General features: G+C 32.6%; 1 protein-coding gene across 1 annotated transcript; it reads right to left on the bottom strand.

The window, feature by feature from the left end:
- Positions 1 to 670: 670 nt before the first annotated feature.
- Positions 671 to 26,372, bottom strand: LOC139495698 (organic cation transporter protein-like; the record flags this gene model as incomplete). Its single annotated transcript, XM_071284031.1, is given in 9 exon segments — positions 671 to 972; positions 1,531 to 1,682; positions 3,591 to 3,772; positions 4,391 to 4,617; positions 6,267 to 6,479; positions 17,413 to 17,581; positions 24,469 to 24,623; positions 25,024 to 25,127; positions 26,126 to 26,372. Coding segments are annotated over 9 exon segments (1,519 nt in total), but the record flags the coding sequence as incomplete, so codon positions are not given.

Genomic DNA, 26,372 nt, shown 5'->3' with positions numbered 1-26,372 from the left:
GGTCCACTTTTCATGACTATTGTTCTGGACCTAAAGATGGATGAACATTTTGCCACTGGTCCCTTAGCAAACAACTACTAGTATCCAATAAGTCCATAAAAAAAGACTTAGTTATAAATTTTACAAATAGTTGTTTAATGTTTTAATTTAGATTTACCCATTTCTGGGGAATTTAATTTCAGAAACCGCTCCTGACGAATGAAATGTATAAATCAAAGTTTTTTTTCATAAACACTATTTTAATAATTTTATATTTAAATTTGAAAGGTTATTTTGGTACATCAAGATATTTTCACTTTTCAATTTGTTTTACTCCAAAGGTTGTATATGGCTTTGTACGTATTGTCTATGTGGCAGCAGGATAATGTACATGTACTACTTTAGTCTATTTTGTTATTAAAAATGCACGTTTTCATGAAACATGTATTTGAATTAGTATTCAGAAAATTATGTATTCTTGGCAGTCCCAGGTCCGGTCCACATACTACACTATGAAGTAAAGGAATCGATTACATTCTCTCGTGTAAAGTTATCGGTCCTTGCTATCTCTCAAATAAGCATGGACCGATAACTCTGCATGTGAGATAGAAAGGACCGATCACTTTGCATGGAAGACTGAAATCGATTAGTGTATATGAAGTTGCATCTTAATATAAATTATATACAGAAACAAATTGATATTTTTTATTCAAGCAAAACACAAAAACAAATACATTCCAGGCTAATTCGGTTTACTTTTTATAGTGATATATACATGTAGGTAAAACACATAAAACAATCAACAAAAAAACAAATGAGCGTACTTGACAATATAAAAAAATGTGATGTTTACTTCATAAACTAGTTTTAAGTATCCAATAATCTGTACATTTTACTGCTATCTGATTTCAGACAAATACTGGTTAAAACTTTGTCATTGAGGCAGTGCCATTCTTTACTGTAAATTCCTCAGGAATCTTCTTATTCGATTTTCTAAAATAACAAATGAAATTTAAAGAGACTTAGTAAGCGCGCTCACATACCCCACGTCCCACATTGTCACTGGCAAAATAAAATAACCCTTAAGAAAAAAATATTGAATCATAATTTCCTGTCAATATGCACATCTACATAGTATGTCCTTATTATCTAAAAGTTTTCATGAAATTCTGTTGTAAGGTTTTATAGGAGTTTTGATTCAAACTGTTGCAGTAGTATATTGAATCATTTAAGTATTGTTCAAAGGCTCGTAACTACTAGAATAAAAATTGAATCATAATTTCCTGTCGATATGGACATCTACATAGTATGTCCGTATTCTCTAAAAGGTTTTATGATATTCTGTTGTAAGGTTTTATAGGAGTTTTGATTACAAACTGTTGCAGTAGTATATTGATGATTGATATATGAAAATTAATTTTAAAGAGATACATATAAGGACGTACATGTACGTACAGACAGACAATGGTAACATTAAACGCCCCTCTGTAGCGGCTGGGGCATAACAATGAATACTAGCATTTGTTTAATACCGTAGTTGACTAAACTCACTTTCCAAAATTCTTTCCATCTTCTATACTTTCAGGCAGATGTTGATTCAGTGTTTCCGGAAGAAGTAACGTCAATCCTGCAGCAATCAAGCAGGCCCCGCCAAATATAACCAATGGTACGGCGGTTCCAGTAGTGCCCCCAACTAAATCAGCCTGAAGTTGAAAAGTTCATTTCGAAATATTTTTGAAACTGATTATTTAAATTGGTATTGATAAGCGATTCATGTGAAATGTATCGTACATTAAATCGTGATCATATGGACTTTGCTACAAGATGTCATTGAACTCTGATTTGCAGTTTTGGGTACATGTAAATATGAACGGATCAATTAACTAGAGGCTCTAAAGAGCCTGTGTCGCTCACCTTGGTCTATGTGAATATTAAACAAAGGAAGCAGATGGATTCATGACAAAATTGTGTTTTGGTGATGGTGATGTGTTTGTACGTCTTACTTTACAGAACATTCTTGCTGCTTACAGTTATCTCTATCTATAATGAACTTGGCCCAGTAGTTTCAGTGGAAAATGTTAGTAAAAATTTACAAATTTTATAAAAATTGTTAAAAATTGACTATAAAGGACAATAACTCCTTAGGGGGTCAATTGACCATTTCAGTCATGTTGACTTATTTGTAAATCTTACTTTGTTGTACATTATTGCTGTTTAAAGTTTATCTCTATAATAATATTCAAGATAATAACCAAAAACAGTAAAATTTCCTTAAAATTACCAATTTAGGAGCAGCAACCCAACAACCGGTTGTCCGATTCATCTGAAAATTTCAGGGCAGATAGATTTTGACCTGATTAACAATTTTACCCTTTGCTTTAATGCTTTGGTTTTTGAGTTATAAGCCAAAAACTGCATTTTACCCCCTATGTTCTATTTTTAGCCATGGCGGCCATCTGGGTTAGATGGCCGGGTCACCGGACACATTTTCTTAACTAGATACCCCAAAGATGATTGTGGCCAAGTTTGGATTAATTTGGCCCAGTAGTTTTAGAGGAGAAGATTACTAAGATTTACGAAAAATGGTTAAAAATTGACTATAAAGGTCAATAACTCCTAAAGGAGTCAACTGACCATTTTGGTCATGTTGACTTATTTGTAAATCTTACTTTGCTGAACATTATTGCTGTTTACAGTTTATCTCTATCTATAATAATATTCAAGATAATAACCAAAAACAGCAAAAATTCCCTAAAATTACCAATCAGGGGCAGCAACCCAACAACGGGTTGTCGGATTCATCTGAAATTTGAGGGCAGATAGATCTTGACCTGATAAACAATTTTACCCCATGTCAGATTTGCTCTAAATGCTTTGGTATCAGAGTTATAAGCCAAAATCTTTATTTAACCCCTATGTTCTATTTTTAGCCATAGCGGCCATCTTGGTTGGTTGGATGGGTCACCGAACATATTTTTTAAACTAGATACCACAATAATGATTGTGGTTAAGTTTGGTTAAATTTGGCCCAGTAGTTTCAGATGAGAAGATTTTTGTAAAAGTTAACGACGCAGGACGACGACGGATGACGGACACCGGACGCCAAGTGGTGAGAAAAGATCACTTGGCCCTTCAGGCCAGGTGAGCTAACAACAGGACGGGCACAGAGATGTTATCCTTCTTCCTTTGGACACGAGGCCCCAAAGTGAGTGTTCTCCGAAACCGTAGTCTTGTAAGTCAAGCATATCAATATTTCCGCTGTTTTAAATTACTTTTAATCATTTTGTTTTCTTTTTTTCTGTGACCTTGTAATAATCTTGTCTTAGGTTTAAAGATATATGTACTGTTTTTGTTTGAATTGGTTTACATTTGTCATTGGTGGGCCTTCTTTGATAGCTGACTATTCGGTATGGATTTTACTCTTTGTTGAATCCTACGGTGACATTTAAGTGTTTCAGTGACATGCAACCATTTACGACATTCTTTTATTGTGTTATTCTCGGAATCGATACATTGTATAAGCACTGTAAAGCATAAAATATCTTTTCTTTACGGGCTAAATGTATATGCCGATATTTTGACTTTCTTTAATGTTCGTATAAAGTACATACAGTATCGGCTATGAAGGGCGAAATCATTCCACCAACACGTGCCCAGCACGAGCTTGATCCCATTCCTGCGTTACGTATAGCTGTTGGAAATACTTCAGCGGATATGACGTATATTGTTGCAAAAGCTGCAGTGGAAAACAGTTTGCCTATCATAGCTAATGCTGTTGTCAAGGGTTGCAGATCTGAAAATTAAAATAAACTATGCTGGAAAAAACTGCACTGGCTAGTTTACAAAAAAACACCATTTAATATGGTGTTTTTATATGTAAGAAGTTAGCGTTTGAATGTATTCAGTCTATTATACAGAAAATGTCGAATTATTTCTGAGAATATAACCTCTTTGATTCAATTTAGATATTCATTATGAAATCGACACGATGTTTTTGTAAAGGCAGACAAAGAACATTTGGTCCCATTTGGAAAGTCCTCCGTTATGTAAATAAATCTGTAGCGCCTTCTCTTGATGGTTAACTTTTTCCAAATGAAAAAAAAGTATACGCGCATTTAAAATTACCGTTTTTCTGCACGTCATCTTTGTATATTTAATGACAAGGAAAACAAGTCAATTGATATTTTGAAGGTAAAAGTATACAAATATTAAAGACATGCTGGATTGAAAATAACGCAGATTGATAGAACAATTAAAATCTAATAAGTGATATTTAAGTTAAAAAAAATAATGTTTGAGGTGAGGTTTATTCTTATTAATATCGATCCATACTGGTTCTCTGTCCTCTTTCTTTCAGATTCCATGAGTGACTCAGTTACCCGTATGTTGCAAGGGAGATAACCAGCCTTACCTTTCCCGCCATAATTAACAGTGAATATTGTGCTAAGACAAGATAACCCTCCAACAGTCATGTAAATAATATGACTCTTTTTCCGACCTATTCTATCGATCATGAAAATAGGTAAAGCATGTCCTGGGAATTCCATCAGAATACTAAGGAGAAAATTAATGTAGTAATCTCCATACAGCATTCCAGTATTGAGCGACAAACCATAAAACACCATACTGGCTACCATCCTGGAAATAAAAAAGAGTACAATGCATAGCTCGTTTAAACTATGTACAAATGCACAGCCTTTAGGCTTAACTTTTGAGTCCACGAGCCAGAAGTACAATTTAAAAAAAAATATTAGTTGGATTTTCTTAGCTTGTAGAGAAAAATTTTACAAGCCCGAAAGCAAGTCAATGCCGTAGGACATAAGCATGAGGACTGTGTACATGACCGACACAACTTTCGAGATGACAACATCAGACAAAAACTACTATTTATTTTGTTAACTTATAGAGACACTTGCATACTTTGACCATGTCCGTGACTGGCATATTTTATTCCCTATTCTTTTATTTTTGTATGACAAGAGTATAGATAATATTGCAAACTTCAATGCTTATCATAAAAGTCGATGTTCATACATATACTGGACTGTTTGGCTTTCATAGAGCTTCACAAATTATATTCATTACAATAGTGGACAGTTTTTCAGTTAAAAGTATTTGAATCTTAGAATACCAAACAGATACGTTTTATGGTACTGTACTACCGACTACATGTTCATCTGTGACAATACGCATATGAGTAGAAAATCTGTGTAGATAAAGAATTCGCAAAAGCAAACTCCAAGGTAAATTCAAAAGGAAAAGTCAATAAAATTGACAAAATCAGGCGTTTGACTATATATCAACCAACAAAACAAATGGAAAAGTCTTCGGAACTTTTGTGATCTTTTCTTGTCTATCTAATTTCATTGTTAGTATACCGTAAATGAGCGTCTGGATAGAGTTTTTCATATTATCTATTTGATATATTTTCTTGTTTATTGATTTTTTGAATGCATCTGTTTTCATTGTTGACATTACTTCAACAAGGGACTGACTGGGTATTATTGAATCTCTATTCAATAATATATTAACAAAATTAACATTAAAATATAGAATTAGGTAACAAAAATAAATAAAAGAATTACAAAAATCAAGACCCCCTCCATTTATTCGAGACCCTTAAAAGGAACATCAGATGCATCTTTTTAATTCATTGGGATCAAAATAAATAAACAAAAGCATACATATAGATATATCTTACAGTAACTGCGAGTTCTATCAGATCTATACTTGGTGTAATTTTTGTTTTGTGAGAGTTTTTGTACTTTAACCCATCCTGATAAGCCCTTTTAATTGATTTTTAATTGTGCTTTTACACCACTATCTCATTTTATGTTTGGTTTCAGCATCCGCAAACGTGTTTAACCCGGCCACGTTCTGTATTTGTTTGTTCCAAGCCAGGAGCCTGTAAGTCAGTGGTTGTCGTTTTTGGCTATATATCATATTTGCTTATCATTCATTATTTTGTACATAATTCATGTCACGATTTTGGTCGTTTGAATTGTTTTACTTCTGTATTTTCGAGGATTTATATTTTGCTATGCGGTAGGGTTTTTTTTGTTCAATGTTGAAAGCCGCACAGGTACAGTGATCTACATATCGGTTTTAATTATGTCATTTTATTTCTGGTGGAGAGTAATCGTATCGGCAATCATACCACATCTGCTCATTTTGATATTGTGACAAACCATGCGAGTAGAGAACAACATATGCTATGCTAGAAATACAAGGGTAAATTCATTAAGTTACACAACGATCTTTACAAATTTAATATTCACCAATCTTACCAATTATAAAATATCACAACAGTGCGACAACCCAAAGTTCTGTCTGAAAACAACAGCCAGACTTTTCCCGCTTCTTTCTTTTCTGGTGCTAATTCTTCCATAACTTTTTCTGAGAATTCTGTTTTGTTGATGTAAGCGGCATGTTTAAGTAGAGCGGCTGCCTCCTTTTTTCTTCCTTTTCCACTCAACCATCTTGGAGATTCTGGTACAAACCTAATGAATAATTCTACGTTTATATACTTAAACAAGAATGTGCCCATAGTACATGCATGAATGCCCCATTCGCACTTTCATTTTCCGTGTTCAGTGGACCGTGACATTGGGGGGTAACAACTCTGATTTGGCAAAAGATCACATCATAAGGAACATCTGGAGCATGTGTAATAAGTTTCAAATTGATTGGACTTCAATTTCATCAAAATCTACACTGACCAAAAACTTTCATTCTGGTACAGGATTGTGTAAATGTTCGCTAACGTCGCCAACGTCGCCAACATTTACGAAATCATTACTGTTCGCCAACGTCGCCAACGTCGCCAACATTTATGAAATCAATACTGTTCACCAACGTCGCCAACGTCGCCAACATTTATGAAATCAATACTGTTCGCCAACGTCACCAACGTCGCCAACATTTACAAACTCATTACTGTTCGCCAACGTCGCCAACGTCGCCAACATTTATGAAATCAATACTGTTCGCCAACGTCGCCAACGTCGCCAACATTTACAAACTCATTACTGTTCGCCAACGTCGCCAACGTCGCCAACATTTATGAAATCAATACTGTTCCCCAACGTCGCCAACGTCGCCAACATTTACAAACTCATTACTGTTCGCCAACGTCGCCAACATTTACAAACTCATTACTGTTCGCCAACGTCGACAACATTTACGAACTCATTACTGTTCGCCAACGTCTCCAACGTCGCCAACATTTATGAAATCGATCAATACTGTTCGCCAACGTCGCCAATGTCGCCAACATTTACAAACTCATTACTGTTCGTCAATGTCGCCAACGTCGCCAACGTTACCAACATTTATGAAATCAACACTGTTCGCCAACATCGCCAACGTCGCCAACATTTACAAACTCATTACTGTTCGTTATTGTCGCAAACGTCGTTAACATTTACGAAATCATTACTACCAACATTCAGGAAAACAGTACTGTTCACCAGTGTCGCTATCATTGTCAACCTTTACGAAACCTGTACTGTTCACTAACATTTACTGTTCGCCAAGTGTGCGTCAACTTCATTGTTCGCCAACCTTAACATAATAATTATTGTTTACCAAGTTCGCCAACATTGTTTTAAATGTAATGTTGGCCAACTTACTGAAGTTTGCCAACTTAGCCAAGTTCGCCAACATTTATTTTTGTATCTTTTTATATTCACCAACATTTCCAACATTATTCTTTATTTACTGTTTGCACAGTTTGCAAAAAATATTTTTTATGTTTTGTTTAGCATGTTTGAAAACATTAAATTTACTGTAGATATAAATATATTATTATAACTTTATTGCGAAAAATTAAATTCGGATTTTGGCCTTATGTATCCGTCCTTGTCTCTGGAAATACACAAGTTGTCAACATCCGTTTTCTCTAACTTTCCCTGGAAATTGACCGCTAACTTTTTAATGAGTATTACTTGGTCATGTTGGTGCTATAGAACATTATAATGCTGTGAAATGGTATACAGTATGTCCCTTAAGTTATTTTTGTAAGTTTCAAACATTAAATACCTACTAAAAAATTGAATTAAATTTTAGTACAAAGGTGATCACATTGACACATACTGTATTTTTAATTTAAATTATTTGCGAATATCCATGACCAGCAAATTCAAATTCAAATATATTTTATTGCTAATCAAAGCGCCCACAAGGAGCAGAACAATCAACATTAATTACATACAAATGATTACAAGTGATTCAATATGATAAAGACACAATGTTATAAAAAAAAAAATAAAAAAAAATTATTAAGTAGAAGAATACAACAAGCACAGTGTTTAATAATATAATTAGGTTAAAAAAGGGGGGTCACTGGACATTACTATATATGCTCCAGTCATGCTTCAATGATTCCCTATATAATCAACCTAATTTTTCCCACAAAAGGGAATGATTCACAGTGGACAGGTGTAGTTACTGATAGTGTCAGAGCTACTAAGTATAACAACTCAATATACATTAGGATTAAGACTAAGTTTAGTAAAATGGGGGAAACAGTTAAAGAATTATGATATATTACTCTTTTTAAGGGTAAATGATATTTATGTAAAGCAAAATTATATTCGGGTGAAATTTGATCCGGTGGAAAAAATGTCACAGTAGTTGTTCTTATTTTTTTATCCGGAGGAAAATATTTTCCTGGGATATTTTTTCCTTTTTAATTCTATCTGGGTAGTTAACTTATAGAATAGTTATTAGAAAAAACTTTTCCTTTAAAAATACTATGAAATAATAATAGTGTATTTGAAATAAAGCGAAATTGTTAAAAAAAAATGTATTATAATGGGAAATAATTTCACAAATTATCCTTGAAAAAATTTCATGAACATAAGGAAGAAAACCAGAAGTTATTTCAAAGATCGTAATTGTGAAAATAATATCATGATTAAATAAGGTTAGTGAAATACATGTAAAAGTGAGTTGTTTTCAGATCTTAGTACAAATATAAATTTAAAAGTAAGGTAGAAATATAGTTGCATTACTACTGTAAACAGTAATAGAAGAATTTGCTTATGATGATATTTTTAACTATATAAATAGTTTTGTCTGGGGACAGAGATGTAGTTGTTGATTATATGGAAATCAGATAAATCATAGCAGAACAATATATTGGAACAAAAGCATGTTTCACAGCTGGATAGTTTTTACCTGTGAAATGTTATCTGTCTTATTAAATCAAGTTTTAAGTTATCTTTTTATATAAATGAATATATAAAAAATAAGATTCAATGAAAAATTTCACTATAAAATAGATTTAGAAATATATTATATTAATATCTTTAAAATTTAAATAGCTCACAATTACCTCCCTTTGATAAATTATGCAAATTTGGTCTACCTTTGTGAAACATTTTATAATTATAGTCGGGTATATATTGATTGTGAATAACTTACATAGTAGTTAATGGAACTCTATTTTACACGGTTCTGTGAAATATAGTACGGCAAATATATACCGGTACATACTATCCGCATAACACAGATAGATTTTCACTCCTCTGGAAAAAATCAACCAGTGAAATACTATGCCTGGATAAAAATTACCCGGACAAATTATCCTCAGGATAAAATATCACAGAGGAAGAAATAAACCGTTACATTTACACTAAAACTTATATTTTTTAGCATGATTTATAGGGTAAAAGTTATAGTTTTGAAGGATTGAAACTTAGAGAACTTATAAGTTAAAATGAAGGCATATATAGAAACATAAATGGTGTTTATAATTTTAAACACATTTATTAGGTCTTTCCACTTATTAGGTCTTTCCACTTTTCCGTGGAAAGACCTATTGGTTTTCTTCTGATTATTATTATTTTTCCGGCTAATTTTTTTCCTTGCAGTTTTTTTGTTTCGCAAGAGGTCGCTTAGATTTTTGGAATATCATATCGAACAGTTTATACGCTTTTGAAACTGACCCTGCTTAACCGAACACTTTCTCATATAAGAGTTATCTCCCCAAACACTGTTTTTCTTGTTATCGCTTAATATTCGCAACCATATTTATTTTACCAAATTGTTCGTTATATCCTCAGGATGATTTGATTAATTTTGACCGAAGCTATCCGGAGACTCCATATGAGAGTTATTTCCCCTTTTATATTTGATATTAGTGATATGCATTTTTAACTGGAAAACCATAAGTGTTAGAGGCCTAGAGTCTTTTGATTTGAGGTCCTTGGTCCCAAAAAATGAAAATGAGGTAAAGGTCAAAGGTCAAGGTCATGATTAAAATTTTGATTTTGGCTTGTTATCTCTTATTTTCAGAAATCATATGAGATATCGACAAAATATTTTCACAAAATTGTTAGTTACGACATGTCCTAACACATAAATCTTAGTCGAAAGGGTACGTAGACATTTGGCGCGAGTTTTCCCCCTTTTTATATCTAATATCATATGTATGGCAATATAACTCATTAACAATATAAAGTAGAGGACTAGAGTCTTTTTATTTGAGGTCCTTGGTTTATGACCTTAAAATTGAGCTCAAGGTCATATGCTTATTTAACGCTCTAGATTTTGACCTTTGCTTTTACCTCATATGTACGCATGATAAAGCCATTGGACTTTTTGCATTAGGTTGTAAGCAATGTGACCTTTAAAAAAACAACCGGAAGTGACATTTTGTCAACCGGAAGTAGCTATTTTTTGTACTAAATCAATGTAAAAGTATATAGAACCATATATTTTTGGAATCAGTATCAAGTAAACTATCAAACAATACCAGAAGTAAACTTTTTAAACCGGAAGTTAAAGATTATCTCCCTTTTTAGCTCACCTGACCTGAAAGGTCAAGTGAGTTTTTCTCATCACTTGGCGTCCGTCGTCCGTCATCCTGCGTCCGTCGTTCGTAAACTTTTACAAAAATCTTCTCCTCTGAAATTACTGCAGTTTTTGGCTTATAACTCAAAAAACCAAAGCATTTAGAGCAAATCTGACATGGGGGTTAAATTGTTTCTCAGGTGAAGATCTATCTGCCCTGAAATTTTCAGACGAATCGGATAACCTGTTGTTGGGTTGCTGCCCCTGAAATGGTTATTTTAAGGAAATTTTGCAGTTTTTGGTTATTATCTTGAATACTATTATAGATAGAGATAAACTGTAAACAGCAATAATGTTCAGCAGAGTAAGACCTACAAATAAGTCAACATGACCAAAATTGCCAGTCGACCCCTTAAGGAGTTATTGCCCTTTATAGTCAATTTTTAACAACTTTTCATCATTTTTTGTAACTTTTCTAAAAATCTTCTTCTCTAAAACTACTTTGCCAAATTTAATCAAACCAGGCAACAATTATCATTGTGGTTTATAGTTTAAAAAATGTGTCCGATGACCCAGCCTACCAAACAAAATGGAGATAAACTGTAAACAGCAATAATGTTCAGCAAAGTAAGATCTACAAATAAGTCAGCATGATCAAAATTGTTATAGAACCCCCTAAGGAGTTATTGCCCTTTAGAGTCAATATTAAACAACTTTTCCTCATTTTTGTAACTTGTTTAAAAATCTTTTCTAAAACTACTTGGCCAATTTAACCAAACTTGGCCACAATCATAATACTAGGGTATCTATTTTTAAAAAGAGTGTCTAATGACCCCGTCTACCAACAAAGATGGCCGACATCAGTAAACACATTAACAGGTGAGCGACACAGGCTCTTGAGAGCCTCTAGTTTATATATTTTTCTATATAGAAACCATATATTTTTGGAGTCAGCGTAGAATAAGCTGTCATTTGATACTGAAACTGACATTTAAAATCAAATTTTAATATTTTCATTTTTAAATAGATTCTTACTGGTGGAAAGACCTTCAATTGTTCTCTGAACAATTGGTTTTTAATTGTATCATGTTATGGTGTTTTAATGGAGATGAAATTATAAAACAAATATTTGATTACATGTGTATTCATTGGTCTACACTATATTTTAATTTTTATCATTATACGCATTATTTTGATTTTTCTTTTAATCTGATGTTCAGTAATTGTCGTTTGTTTATGTGGTTCATAAGTGTTTCTCGTTTTTTATGTAGATTAGACCATTAGTTTTCCTGTTTGATTGTTTTTTTCACTAGTAATTCTTGGGGCCCTTTATAGCTTGCTGTTTAGTGTGAGCCAAGGCTCCGTGTTGACAACCGTACTTTTACCTATAATGGTTTACTTTTATGAATTGTGACTTGGATGGAAAGTTGTGTCATTGTAACTGATACCACATCTTCTTCTATCTATCATGTCTATGACATCCTGTTTGATATAAAGTTAAAAAAAAAAAAGGATAGAGATTTAGGTTTTCTTGAATTTGACAGTTATATATGCATATGATGTCAAGATAAACCTGCTTTTCATTGAAGATTTTTTTTTTAACATATATCTTGAGAGTTTTATAGCACTATTTTATTTTTATTAAGTTTTTTTATAAAATTATAAAATGTTTTTGAAATTTGAGGATACATGGTTAAATTAATTTTAAAAGCTTGTAAACAGGAGAAAATTTGTTTACCTCCACTCTTCCAGCTTTGTGCAGTGATGGTTATTTTTTTTAAAATACAATGAAATTTATCTTATGTGAAATTTTGCTGATTTACTGGACAGGATAAAACTTTATTCATATCAAGTATTTTTTTATTTGAATATGTTGACACAAATAAATTATGCACACTTTAAAAATTTTTTTTTTACAAAGACTGATATCATAAATATATAGGAAAACAATGGTGGTATTAATTCAATAATAATACAATAGTAAACATGGTAAAGTTAAATATATGCATTGAAATTTTGACAATTTTTATTTTTGACTTATAGTTCTCTATAGATTGGAAATTTGCACTTTATGTTGTTTTTATGCAATTTACTAATGAACTTATAAGCCAATGCTTTATTATGTTTATTGATATGCTTTAACCATTGTTACTGCATTACAAAATAGTGATCAATTTAAATATTTGTAATATATTTATTTTTCTGTTTAAGAATTATGGTACTTTATAAATATGAAAGTAGGCATAGAATGTTGATGGTAATAAATGCCTGAAAACGCGAAACCCAATTTGATGTGAATTAAATTTTACAACTTAATTCTTGTTACCTTTTAATGTATTACAATGTACCTTAACATTTGTCATAAATGTACAACATGTACATAGATAAAAACTTTAATAAAGAAAAATTATGAGAAGAATAGTTAATTTCCGTACATAACTTTAGTTTAAGTTAATGGATCTGTATGAAATTTAAACTCAAGGATGGAAACTTGAAAAGTAAAGTTGGGATTGATTTTGGGGGTTATGTTCCAAACAGTTTAGGAATTAAGGTCCTAAAAAGGGGTCCAAATAAGCATTTTTTTTGAAGATATTAATTTGATGTTTGGTTTTTTATTTTATCATTGCAAGTTACAAAGAAGTTTGAATTTTGTTGCAGTGTAATGATTTTGGGCAGAGTTATGGTCCCTTTACTTTTGAAAATTCACTAAAATAATCAGTTTTCCCAGGAACATATATATTAACGTTAGATATACTGTTCCCAGGTTTTCCTCACCTTTTTTGTCATTTTTTAATATATGGATTTGATAATTAGTATATAAATTTATCATAACAAGATAATTTTGTGCAGAGTAATGGTTGTTGGGATTAGAAAATTATCTGAAATAATCAGTTTTAAACACTTTTTTTGTCATGCTTAAATACATTGACTTGATATTTGTTTTAATGTTTACAATGACAAGTTATAAATCAAGTTACAATTTTGTTCCAATACAATGATTTTTTTTAATTTGTAGGGGATTTTGCATTGCCATGCAATACTCACAGAATGTTTGTTGTACGCCCGTTTACAGTCAGGGGTACTACTTGTACAATTTATTTTTATTTACTTGAAGAAGTAAAAAAAATAAGTAAATAAATAATTTTTGAATAATCTCCCCTTAATTTTCTTAAAAATTTACTTGTATAAGTAAATTTTTCTTTTAAGTAATTGCGCAAGGCCTTCAAAAATTGCTCCTTGGGAGCATGTAAATGAGCAGTGTTCTGAAGATAACAGACAAATGAGATTTTCATTGTCTATTAAATTACACTTAAATGATTAGTAAAGACATCTGCAAAGGGCAGATAATTTAAAATTCTATTACAGCAAAGAAATTATAAAAATTTAATAAAAGAAGATAGGATGACTTTTTTACTTTCAAAAGTAAAAAAATCTGAATGTTTAAGGGACATAACTCAGCCAATATTATTTTAAAAATATATTTAAATTAATATTACTTCTGCAAGTAATTAAAAATAACTTGTACAAGTAATACTCCTGACTGACGTATTATGGTTTATCATTGAAAGTTTGTCCGTCTGTGTGTTCGTTCGTTTTTAACATGTTGGACATTAACTGAAAAACGCTTTAACTAATATGCATAAAACTTTGGTAAATTGTTTATATCTATTGACGTGAGTTGCTTTTCTTTTTTATAATGATATACTGGATTTACCGTTTCCTACTTTTATTTATTAAAAAAGGGGAGATTCTCCAGTTTACAGACAATAACCTTAAAAATAATTTCACCAACTTGCAAGAAACTGTGGTGAATTGTTAAATTCTATTTACATGAGCTTCCTTTTGATTTTTATAAATTTTATACTATACCTTTTTTGATTTATGGGGTTTAATTCTATACAAAAAGGGGGATTTTCCAGTTTTCGGACAGTAACTTAAAAATGTCAATTTAAATTGTTTATATCTATATTGTTGTAAGCTTTCTTTTGGTTTTTATAAATTGAAGATTTTACGTTTCCGATTTTGGACAATATCCTTAAAGTGCTTAAAGCAGTTTTTATTAAGATTTAATGACTTATTTTTATTTATTAAGATAACCTCCCTTTAGTTTTTTTTTATAAATTTTTGATGAAACATTGAGAAGTTATTGAATAAAATTTAGAAAGGAAGATTTACTAAGTATTGCCCAACAGCATACTAAGTATTGCCCAACAGCATACTTAGTATTGCGCAACAGCACAGTGTATTGCACAACAGCAAGAAATCTTTAGTTGAATATAAATTGAATTTATACAATGTTCATTTAAAATTGTCTATTTACATGGTTTACTTTAACAAAAATATAATCTGAAACTTGTAGGTAAAATTTTACCAGACATGGCTACAATAATAATTGGAGTATGTATTTTTTTTGTAAAATATGTACTCTGACCCTGTCCGCCCGCCAGTGAAGATGGCAGACATGGTAAAAAAAATAACACAGTGTAAAATGCAATTTTGTCTATTATTTAGTTATTAACTGTTATGAATTGAGATAATCTGACAAGAGCAATGTTGGAGAGTATGTGTCCTCTGAAGAATATGCACTTAGACTAAGGTCAACAACACAGCCTATAGTTATTTTAAAGTTAAAGAATTGAATGCTTTTTAAAAAAAATTTTATGCAGATATATAATGTTACGAAGTTTTAAATGTCTGTCATATGTACATGTCATTGACCTGATTTTCACTGTTGAGTTACTGCTTTTTATTTTAAAAGCACTTGTTACATTTTATAATGATGTTTAAATGGCTGTTAGCAGGCTGGTAAGTCTTTTTTGAAGATTTTTGTATTCCTTTTTGGAAACTATTTATGGGCTATAGCTATTTAATTATAAAAAATGTAGCACTATTTAGTTTCTGGATAGGTTGCAATTGTTCAACTTGATTAAAGGTTTTAATACCAATACCCCTGTTACAGGGGTACTGTTAAGAATGTTGGCGACAGGGGTATGGGTTATAATGTTGGCAAACAGGGGTAATGTTCAGAATGTTAGCGACGTTGCCGAACAGGGGTACTGGTTAGAATGTTGGCGACGTTGGCGACGTTGGCGAACAGGGGTACTGGTTAGAATGTTGGCGACGTTGGCGACGTTGGCGAACAGGGATACTGGTAAGAATGTTGGCGAACAGGGGTACTGGTTAAAATGTTGGCGACGTTGGCGACGTTGGCGAACAGGGGTTCTGGTTAGAATGTTGGCGACGTTAGCGACGTTGGCGAACAGGGGTACTGGTTAGAATGTTGGCGACGTTGGCGACGTTGGCGAACAGGGGTACTGGTTATAATGTTGGCGACGTTGGCGACGTTGGCGAACAGGGATACTGGTAAGAATGTTGGCGACGTTGGCGAACAGGGGTACTGGTTAAAATGTTGGCGACGTTGGCGACGTTGGCGAACAGGGGTTCTGGTTAGAATGTTGGCGACGTTGGCGACGTTGGCGAACAGGGGTACTGGTTAGAATGTTGGCGACGTTGGCGACGTTGGCGAACAGGGGTACTGGTTAGAATGTTGGCGACATTGGCGAACAGGGGTTCTGGTTAGAATGTTGGCGACATTGGCGAACAGGGGTTCTGGTTAGAATGTTGGCGACATTGGCGACGTTGGCGAACAGGGGTACTGGTTAGAATGTTGGCGACGAATTGGTGAACAGGTTAGAATGTTGGCGACGTTGGCGACGTTGGCGAACAGGGGTACTGTTCAAAATTGTGGCGACGTTGGCGAACCGGGTACTGTTCAGAATGTTGGCGACGTTGGCGACATTTACGAACATTTCCCCAATCCTGTACCAGCCTGAAAACTTTAACCTTGAAGCGGAACATACGGACGGAAAAGCGGACGCATATACTAAAAAACACAATGCCCTTAGACGGGCATAAAACAGTGGAAACATCATAATATTTAATTGATCGTATGGAAGATCAGTAAATTGCAGTGTGAATACTTTATAATTTAAATCAAGTTTTATTTCATTCTCAAAAAAGAAAGTAAAAATATAGTAAAATGGTGATAACTCTAATTGAAAAACTATAAAAAAAAAAAAAGTGATGTCTAAAGCTAAATTCGTTTTTAGAACGGTTGTCAATAACCTCATATAGGGGCATCATATTTGTGTTTAGTGTGAATTCAATAAACAAGCATTTTTATATCTTACATATTTAGAGTATGTATACAGTTCAGTGCTGATATGTACGATGATTATGAACACAAAACAGCTATATTAACTTTGCTGCACACGGTCAGAGTTTGACAGTTGAAGACCAAATAGACAATCAATGCGAGTAAAGACAGAAAGTATAGCCAGCAATTTTTCATCTAATGCACTGCGTGACTTAAAGAGATGTTAATAAAAATACTAAAAATCCCAGCTTAAATAAACGTCCTTATGTTATTCTGTCAGAGACCCGCAATATTGCTGATTCGTTCTATATACATGTATAATAAGACAAGGCTACATACCACCAGAGAGCAAGGAACAGACCAATAAGGATGGTTAAGTATTTATATAATAAGACCAGGCTACATACCAAGAGAGAGCAAGGAACACACCAATAGGGATGGTTAAGCATTCATATAATAATTAAGATAAGGCTACATACCACCAGAGAGCAAGGAACAGACCAATAGGTAAGGTTAAAGCAATAATTATCCAGTTCCACTGTCTGACGTAGTACGATATCAAGATATAAAATAGACTTCCTACTGGCCCAATTAATGCTATCACCAGTCCAACGAATGTTCTTCTTGATGGTCCAACCCATTCCATTCCTGGTACAAACACAATAAAATATACTCTTTTTGAAGAGAGGTACATGTATGTTAATTGTGTAAATTTGGAAAAGTAAAGTATATAGTACAAAATTAAGGACGTTCACCATTTATGTCCAGTTTTGTCTTTTTTGTTTGTTTTCCTCGTACGTTCAAGATCAGAAGGTTATTGGACACTTCTATTATATGTTAAAAAAATGCTAGTATGTTTGAAAAACGTTAAGTACATGAATTGCCAACTCTTACGAAACATCACTGACAAATTGATGTTAGTGATTTTTACATCAGAGGCCCCTGAGGGGCCTCGGGTGTATTGCCATCGCCTACTTTTCAAAGATCAAAGAGATGCATGTATAATTATTTTTGGAATAATAACCGACATTATAGACCCGCGGACCTATATAGTGCAGAATAAAATTCCGTATCGCTTCTTTTAAATTCATGTTTTCAATGGATACTCAGTTTTTTTAATTTTTCTTAATGCAAATTTATAATATGAAAATGTTTTGTCGTTAGAAATATTTGTATCTTCAATATCAATGACGTGTCGAAAAATTGTTGTTGCGGATGAATACCACGAATGCATATTCATCAAGTGGGCAAGAGCGAGCTTGAAGAAAACGAGAGAAAATTAATTCACGCAATTATACACAGAAAGGTAATTATAATTCAATTATTTGATTTGGAGCAACCTGTTTAAACTGTTTGTAGCATATATGTCTATAATATTAATTAACGTAGCAAAATCAGGAATATTTAATCTGACACAATATTAAATTAATTTATCAGGCCGCGTCTTCCGCAGCCATTTTGAAAATATCAGCAGATTGGTAGGAGTAACAAGAACCTGCAAGGCCCTTAAAGACAAGGTTACTTCTTGTGCATTCTTTATTGTAACAATTTGTTTTTTTTTTTAAAAGATCTCAACAATTTTTAGAGTTAAATTTCTTTTCTTCGTAAATAACAAGTAGATTGATCACTTGGACACACACGTGGAACTATTTTCTGTTTTTTAAGATACTGTTTCGGATTTTCGCTCCTTCTCCGACTTAGTTTGTTGCATTAGTATATTTGATTAATTATGTCCCTTGACTGGATAAAACGCGGATTTTGTTAATGAATTTGTAAGTAATTCTAATCTATATAATTATTGGTTGAAATTATTGTATTTTATGTAATATTCAGAGAATCTTCGACTTCTTATTCTTCCAATAGAGTTGGACCCTTTCTAAGTGTGTATAATGACTCTTGCTCGTAAAATCAAGTGTCTTATTTTACACTGAAATGTCAGAATTTGGGTAAATCACAATTAGTGGCGTTGTGTGTACCATTTACAAGCCTAAAGATATATTGGGAGAATCCTTACAGTTTTGGAGATATAAATATAGAGTAACTGTCCTGCTTTTTTTAAGTCTTCCATGTAGTATTGTATAATTTTGACCATACTGTACATGACATGTATTGCCAAATTTATATGATAATTCTATGACATGTGCTAATCATACTCTACAGCATTACTTAAATTGTGTAATGAGGGGGGATAGGACCTTTATCGGGACTCCGGGATCAGGTGTTTTTAAGCTCGGGATTTCGGGATTTACCCCTTCGGGATCCGGGAATTCTTTTTTTCAAATTACGGGATCCGGGATTTAACTTTATTTAGATTCCGGACCTCGGGATTTCGTGTTTTTAAGCCCGGAATTTCGGGATCAGGACCCCTCCTACCCCCCCTCCCCCTCTGTAATCATATCCATGTGAAATTTTAGTAATTTGAATTAGACATTTGTTCACGCATACAATGTACATGAGTACTTGAATTGAGCAAATACAATCAGTTAACTTTCACTACGAGCACCCATGAGATCTTAAATTGAGCAAACATGATCACTTACATGTACATGTATGAGTAAAATTTGAGCTAGATCTACTCAATTGAGTTAGATATATCAATATTGAGACTAATCTAAATGGTAACTTATTTGAGCACACATGAGGCTATTTATACTAATTAGAGCGATATAGGGATTCTGCATGAGCAAACTTAGCAAATCTTTATTGAGACAAACCTATGAGCCATGACTGCAAGAGATATTTTAAAGGTTTTCCAGAACCCCAGATTAAAAGTTGAACTGCAACATTGCAAAGGGTTAGTGTATTATTTTATTTTATCAAAATGTTTAAAATGTTTAATGTTTTTTGTTTATTTATTATTTTGTGGAAATTTAAATCTCAAGTATCTTTCTGTGAGTTTGCATGAATAATTCCATGTTTTTAAAAATTTGTATCAGAAGCCCAAGTCACGCATAAGTTAACAGGGATTTAAAATGTCCACGATCAAAACCACATGTACATGTATATTCTAGATAATTTAAACAAAATGTTCAGCAACATTTAAAGGAACCTATCTATTTTTAATTCCCAAACATAACTGTTATTACTTAAGCAACCTTGTTAAAACAGTTTAGATTTCTATCAAATCGGATGAGAATCTAGGAGTTTTAAAGGGGGAGGGGTCTAGCCAGTCAACATTTCGGGTAAAACTATATAAAAAAAGGACTACGCATTTACCATACATGAAGCTCCTTGAAAAGGGCGTGCCTTCAGCTCCCTCCTCCCCAAAAAAATCTGCCTCAGCAATTTAAAACCCTCTTACGCTGTATATTCACGTAGCTGTACAGTGGACCCTATGGGACTACAATCTATGTAGACATCTGAATCACCGAAAATCAACTGATATTTTCATGTATAATTTGATAATTAAATTTTAACACATTTATACATTTTTTTAAATTTGATCTTGACAATTTTTTGTTCATTTAAAAATATAGGGACAACAGAGTTGGTGTATGTGGGTTCGATTCCCACCCTAGGCATTCATTTATATTGGCTGGTGCAAAGCGGGCAGTTTAGCTTAGTGGCCCCACACTGACTCTGTTGTTCATATGTCACTTAAAAAAATCAGGCAGCCTCCTTCAGGTCTTGCCATCTTTATTTTTCTTTTTGTAAATCATACACAACAAAACCATTGAATAATTGTGAAAATTATACCACAGATAACTATGGTAAAACTTTAATTGTTCTTGGCATAATTAACCTTGGCTGCCATCCAAGATCCAAAATGTTTTTATATTGATGAATTCTATCAGATTTGGATTCTTTTGGTCTCAAAACATTTTGGATGGTAGGTGACGGCCAAATCTTTATTCCTAAAGGCTTAATTTCGGGTCTGAAAATTGCCCAAAATCATCTTCTTTTGACAAAATTTGGAACATAAGATGTACTTTTATGAAAAGAACTGATTTATTGAGCGTTAAGACTTTTGAAATAGACCCATTTACGGAACCAAATTGTGAACTTTTTGGAGCTTTATGTTAAAGTTTATATTTAAGGCCAATTTGGGCAATAAGTGAAACTTGTCCTTTGAATCAGTGGTTTCACAATAACCATACTAAATACTAAGTATCTGTTAGAAGATAGCTCTTTCACAGTACATTGTTAAACTTAAAGATAAATATATACCAACAATGACCAATATTAATGATGGAATGAGATTATACATGTATATACTGTTTTATAATAATATATTGTTACATGTATAGTACATACATAAATGAAAATTAACACCAAACTGTTGTCATTATTCATAAAAAAAGAAGCGAAAAGGGAGGTATGATTGGTAATCAGACATCAGCTCCATACAAAATGATGAATAAGAAATAATGCTTACCATACAACACTTTTACAATCAGAAAAAAACTATACATACATCAGTAAGAAAAAGCCATGAAATGACAAATGTTAAACAATATATACAAGAAAACTAACGGCCACATCAATGTACAAACGGAAAATCAAGATATACACCAAAAAAATTGGTGGGGTTCGTGTTGCTCGGTCTTAGGTTTTCTATGTTGTTTCTAGTGTACTTTTATTTGTTTGCATGTCTTTTTTAGTTTTAGTCATGGAATTGTAAGTTTATTTTTCGATTTATGAGTTTGCTGTTCATCTGGTATCTTTAGCTCCAATATTACAATTTATCTGTTTCAATATGATTGTCTTGAACCTCTTTATTATAGTTCAGTGAGTGACTACAATGTATATAGCTACTCGAAGAATTGTTTGCTAAATTGATTCTCTATTATAAGTTATATGCTAACTATTTTTGTATGTGTGCAACTACATATGGTCATACTGCCAATCTAACAGTTCTCATTTGACCACATAATCATTGATAATTCACAAAGTTAAGTTTCCTAGTTCAAGTCAGTATCTCAGATATGATATATATATATATATATATATATATATATGTTACAGGCATTTTCTAAATTTAGGCATTTTGTAAAATGCCTGAAAACTTTAGGCATTTTCTAAAATGCCTGCAAGATTCAGTCATTTTACATAATGACTAAATTTTCTAGGCATTTTACAAAATGCCTGGAAAAATTGAAAGGCATTTTACAAAATGCCTAAAATCATTTTATAGAATAAAATGTTACGAAAAACAATTGAAAGATTTGAACACTAGAGCTGTTTTATTTATGATAATTCTTAATTAAAAAAGAAGAGCTTAAATAATCAAGAATACATTTTACTGAATCAATGCAATTAATTCACAGAAGCACAGAACTAGAATTTATTTTAATATCTGACAAAGCACTGTTATGTTTTTTTCTTTGTCGATTTTTAGCTCTCCTAGTCAAATGAGTCAAGTAAGCTTTGCTCACCACTTGGCTGCTGTCTTTCGTCTTCGTCTGTTTACTTTCACAGACATGTTCTCCTATAGAGCTACTAGGTAAAATGTATCCAAACTTGGCCAAAATTGTCATTAGAGTATTTTGTTTTAAAAAACTGTCCCATTAATCCCTGATTACCAAACAACATGGCTAAATGGAACATATGGGTAAATACAGTTTTTTTGCTTAATATATCTCTAAACTGCATTTAGATCAAATCTGACATGGGGGTTAAAAAGTTCATCAGGTTAAGATCTACTAGCCCTGACATTTTCAGACGATCGGACAATGCGTTTACAACTCTATGGCTGTTCTGCAGGGGGATTTTCTGATCCAGTCTAAAATACCTTCATTTCAATTGCAATCTTCAGTCTAAATTTCTGTCCTTAATCTTGGTCAATCCTCTGTAGAAATAACCCATACGAATTATAACCAAATTGTGCACGTCTTAAAAATGCATGACATATTTGCGACAGAAAGCAAAAAAACCAGCAATCGGTCAAATAAAAACGAACTTTTCTCTATTTCATGTTTCACTTTAGTGTATTGAATCTAGATTTTCTAAAAATTTGATTGTAAATTTTGTTTTTTTGACAGAACAATTTGTCTTTATGTCATTTTGACAAAATAATCATTGATTCAATTTTGGTATCTGAAATAAAGAGTGAGTAAGTACTTAACGTAGTTTCACAAAAAGAACCTATCATAAGGCCCCCCCCAAAAAAAACCTCTGATATGGTTTTTGGAGAATAAATTAGTTATTTTCTTTGGAAGATATTGTGTTTTTGTCAACTTTTGCCATTTGCATCTCAATGATATTCTACAAATTGCCTGAAACTCAACAGGCAATTTGTGGAATTTTGCTTCAAAATTTCAGTCATTTTACAAAATGACTAGGTATTTTTAGTCATTTTGTATAATGCCTGTCAAGGTTAGGCATTTTCTAAATTGCCTGAAAATTCAGTCATTTTACAAAATGCCTAAATTTAGAAAATGCCTGTAACATATATATATATATATATACAACTCGTCTACACATCAACCCAACAATGTTAGATCTGTAAATTTGCTTTCGCAAATTTTTGGTTCTTCCCTCGCCGGGATTCGAACCCATGCTACTGTGATATCGTGACACCAAATCGCCTGCACTGCAGCCGTCCCGCTTAGACCACACGACCACCTGGGCTCTCAAAAAAAGAGCTTTCGGTGGGCATGTGTTACCTTTCCACGTCAGTTTTAATCTAGCGGCGTACTACAGTACATGATATATAAGGCATGAAGATGTTATTGTTACAGATCAGCTAAATTATCTATAGTAAAGGATCCTACAAATTAATGTAAGATACAGTCACAGAAAATAATTATATTCATAAGTACGTCTGAGTCAGTGACAACCCTACAACAGATGTATCCATCGGATCGCCATCAATGATGGTGATACATGGCTGTGTACATAATGTATATACAACTCGTCTACACATCAACCCAACAATGTTAGATCTGTAAATTTGCTTTCGCAAATTTTTGGTTCTTCCCTCGCCGGGATTCGAACCCATGCTACTGTGATATCGTGACACCAACATATACAACTCGTCTAAACATCAACCCAACAATGTTAGATCTGTAAATTTACAGATCTAACATTGTTGGGTTGATGTTTAGACGAGTTGTATATACATTATGTACACAGCCATGTATCACCATCATTGATGGCGATCCGATGGATACATCTGTTGTAGAGTTGTCACTGACTCAGACGTACTTATATATATATATATATATATATAGCAAATTAAATTATTTGTACTATATTGTAAGATGAACATATCTGTCCGGCAGGTATAATATAAACACCTGTCATTTATCAATAATTGAACATAACTTGAGGTCCTCTGATGTTCAGTACTTCAGTACTTTGATTTTCTTTCTACGTCTATACCTGTATCTCATTCTATGTTCTTTGATTTACGGATACGGATTAAAAGTACATAAAAGGCAGTGTTTATAGTAACGTTGAAACGTAAAAATAACAAAAACGTTATTGTTAAATAAGATACTAATTGCCAGAATGTTCGATGGGACAAGGAACCGATTGATTACGAAAGTGACAATAAGACTTGTATAAAAAAAATATAAAAAAGAGTTACTTACCAATTACATACACTGTCATAAACATTCCCACAGCACAAAAACCAGTGCAAAAGCGGAGAATGACAAACATCGTGTAGTTAACAGAAAAGGATAGAGACATTCCAGATGCCAACATGAGAATCGATGCCATCAGTAAGGTTTTCTTTCTTCCTATACTGACAAAAAATGTAAAAGAAATATATTTTTATTCTTTCGATCGTTCATCTTATAATTTGCGACAGAGTTGTACTGGTAGTTTTCTTAAATGTAACTCAAAACTCAATTTTTAAGGAAATATGGAAGTATGAAAAAAAGAATAAAAACATAAGATTTTGTGATACTTTTCAAAAATGAAGTTAACATCTTTCTCTTGTTAAAAAAAGTACAGATACTGTGCTTGTTTTCTAACAATATGATTTAAACAATTCTCATTCTTTGTGAGGATTATTTAAGATTTTTTTTTATATAAACAAAAATCATTTTATTGCGAAAATATAAATGAAATATATTATGCATGTGTTTTAAAATCCATTTACACAAAAATAGTTTTAACACAGTAAATATTCACACACTTACGTATCGGAAATAACTCCGAACATAAAAGATCCCAACAGAACACCACCAAAGAATATTGTCTTTGACAAGGAAACTTTGTACTTATCGTCACATACTAAATTTTCCTAAAATGAATAGAGACATATCTACATAAAACAATTTAGAGACATAGTATAAACACAACAACAAATATCATGCAATACTTAAATCGCGGGCATTTGAATGAATGAATATTTTTAATAAAAAAATCACAAGTCATTTGCGAAAGTATATGTAATAATTAATGCTGAAAGAGGTAAGTGTGAATAACTGCATCATTTTCGATCATTTATTTTTTTTTAATTTAATTTTGCAACGTCATGACTAATTTAATGTCCAATTTATAATTGTTTATTCTTATGCATTGTTGTTCTTGGTTGTTTTTGTACAAATGTACCAACTTTGATGCATTTAATTTCGTTGTGGTGCGTTTTCAAGTGAATATGCTGTTATGATTTGGTTATATCTTCACAAACAATGTACATGCTAACATGGTTAACCGATATATTGACTAAAATCAGATTGAATGGCAGTGAACAGTTTGTTCTATTGTGTTGAATAAAATTTGAATAAATAGAGAGAAACTTGAAACAGCAAACATTATACTCAAGATCCAATCTACACATAAGTCAAATAATCGACCTTTTCGACTACTTCATTTATTAAATCTCATCTGTATAAAATCATGTAGAAGTGCAACCAAACGTGAACACTTAATTTAAAACATCGGTATAAAGGATAGAAAAATACCCCCTCCAGTGGCGGATCCAGCCATTTAAAAAAAAGGGGGGGGGGTAGCAACCCAGAACAAAAAGGGGGGGGGGGGTTTCCAACTATATGTCCCCATTCAAATGCATTATCGGCCAAAAAAGGGGGGGTTCCAACCCCCGGACCCCCTTTGGATCTGCCACTGCCCTCCCAACCAATGAAAAAATAAATATGTATAAAAAAAATTAACAAAAAAACGGACTAAACAAAAAAAAAATCTCTAACAGAAAAACATAGAAAGAAATGTGTTATTTTGGTATTAAAGAAACATTCTTTGGTATAAAGATAAAAAAAAAGTACGAAGATTAAATCTTACTTTCGTAACAAATGTGTTATCAAACAGCTTTTTGCTGTATACCCATGAACTGCATTTGGATTGTGTAGCATTGATTGGATGGCTGGCATTGTCAAATACTGTCTGTGATTGGTCAATCTGATATACGTTACACTGTTCATAAAGTTTGTTGTCATGTTTTGACAATGGAATATATTCATCAATTAGTCGTTGATGTACAGATCCTTGGATCTCATACGTGTCGTTCTCTAGGCCAGGAATTTGACAC

This window comes from Mytilus edulis, chromosome 11, assembly GCF_963676685.1.
Source record: "Mytilus edulis chromosome 11, xbMytEdul2.2, whole genome shotgun sequence".
Lineage (NCBI taxonomy): Eukaryota > Metazoa > Mollusca > Bivalvia > Mytilida > Mytilidae > Mytilus > Mytilus edulis.
Note: the sequence above shows the minus strand (reverse complement) of the source record. Positions and strands in the feature narration are given on the sequence as shown.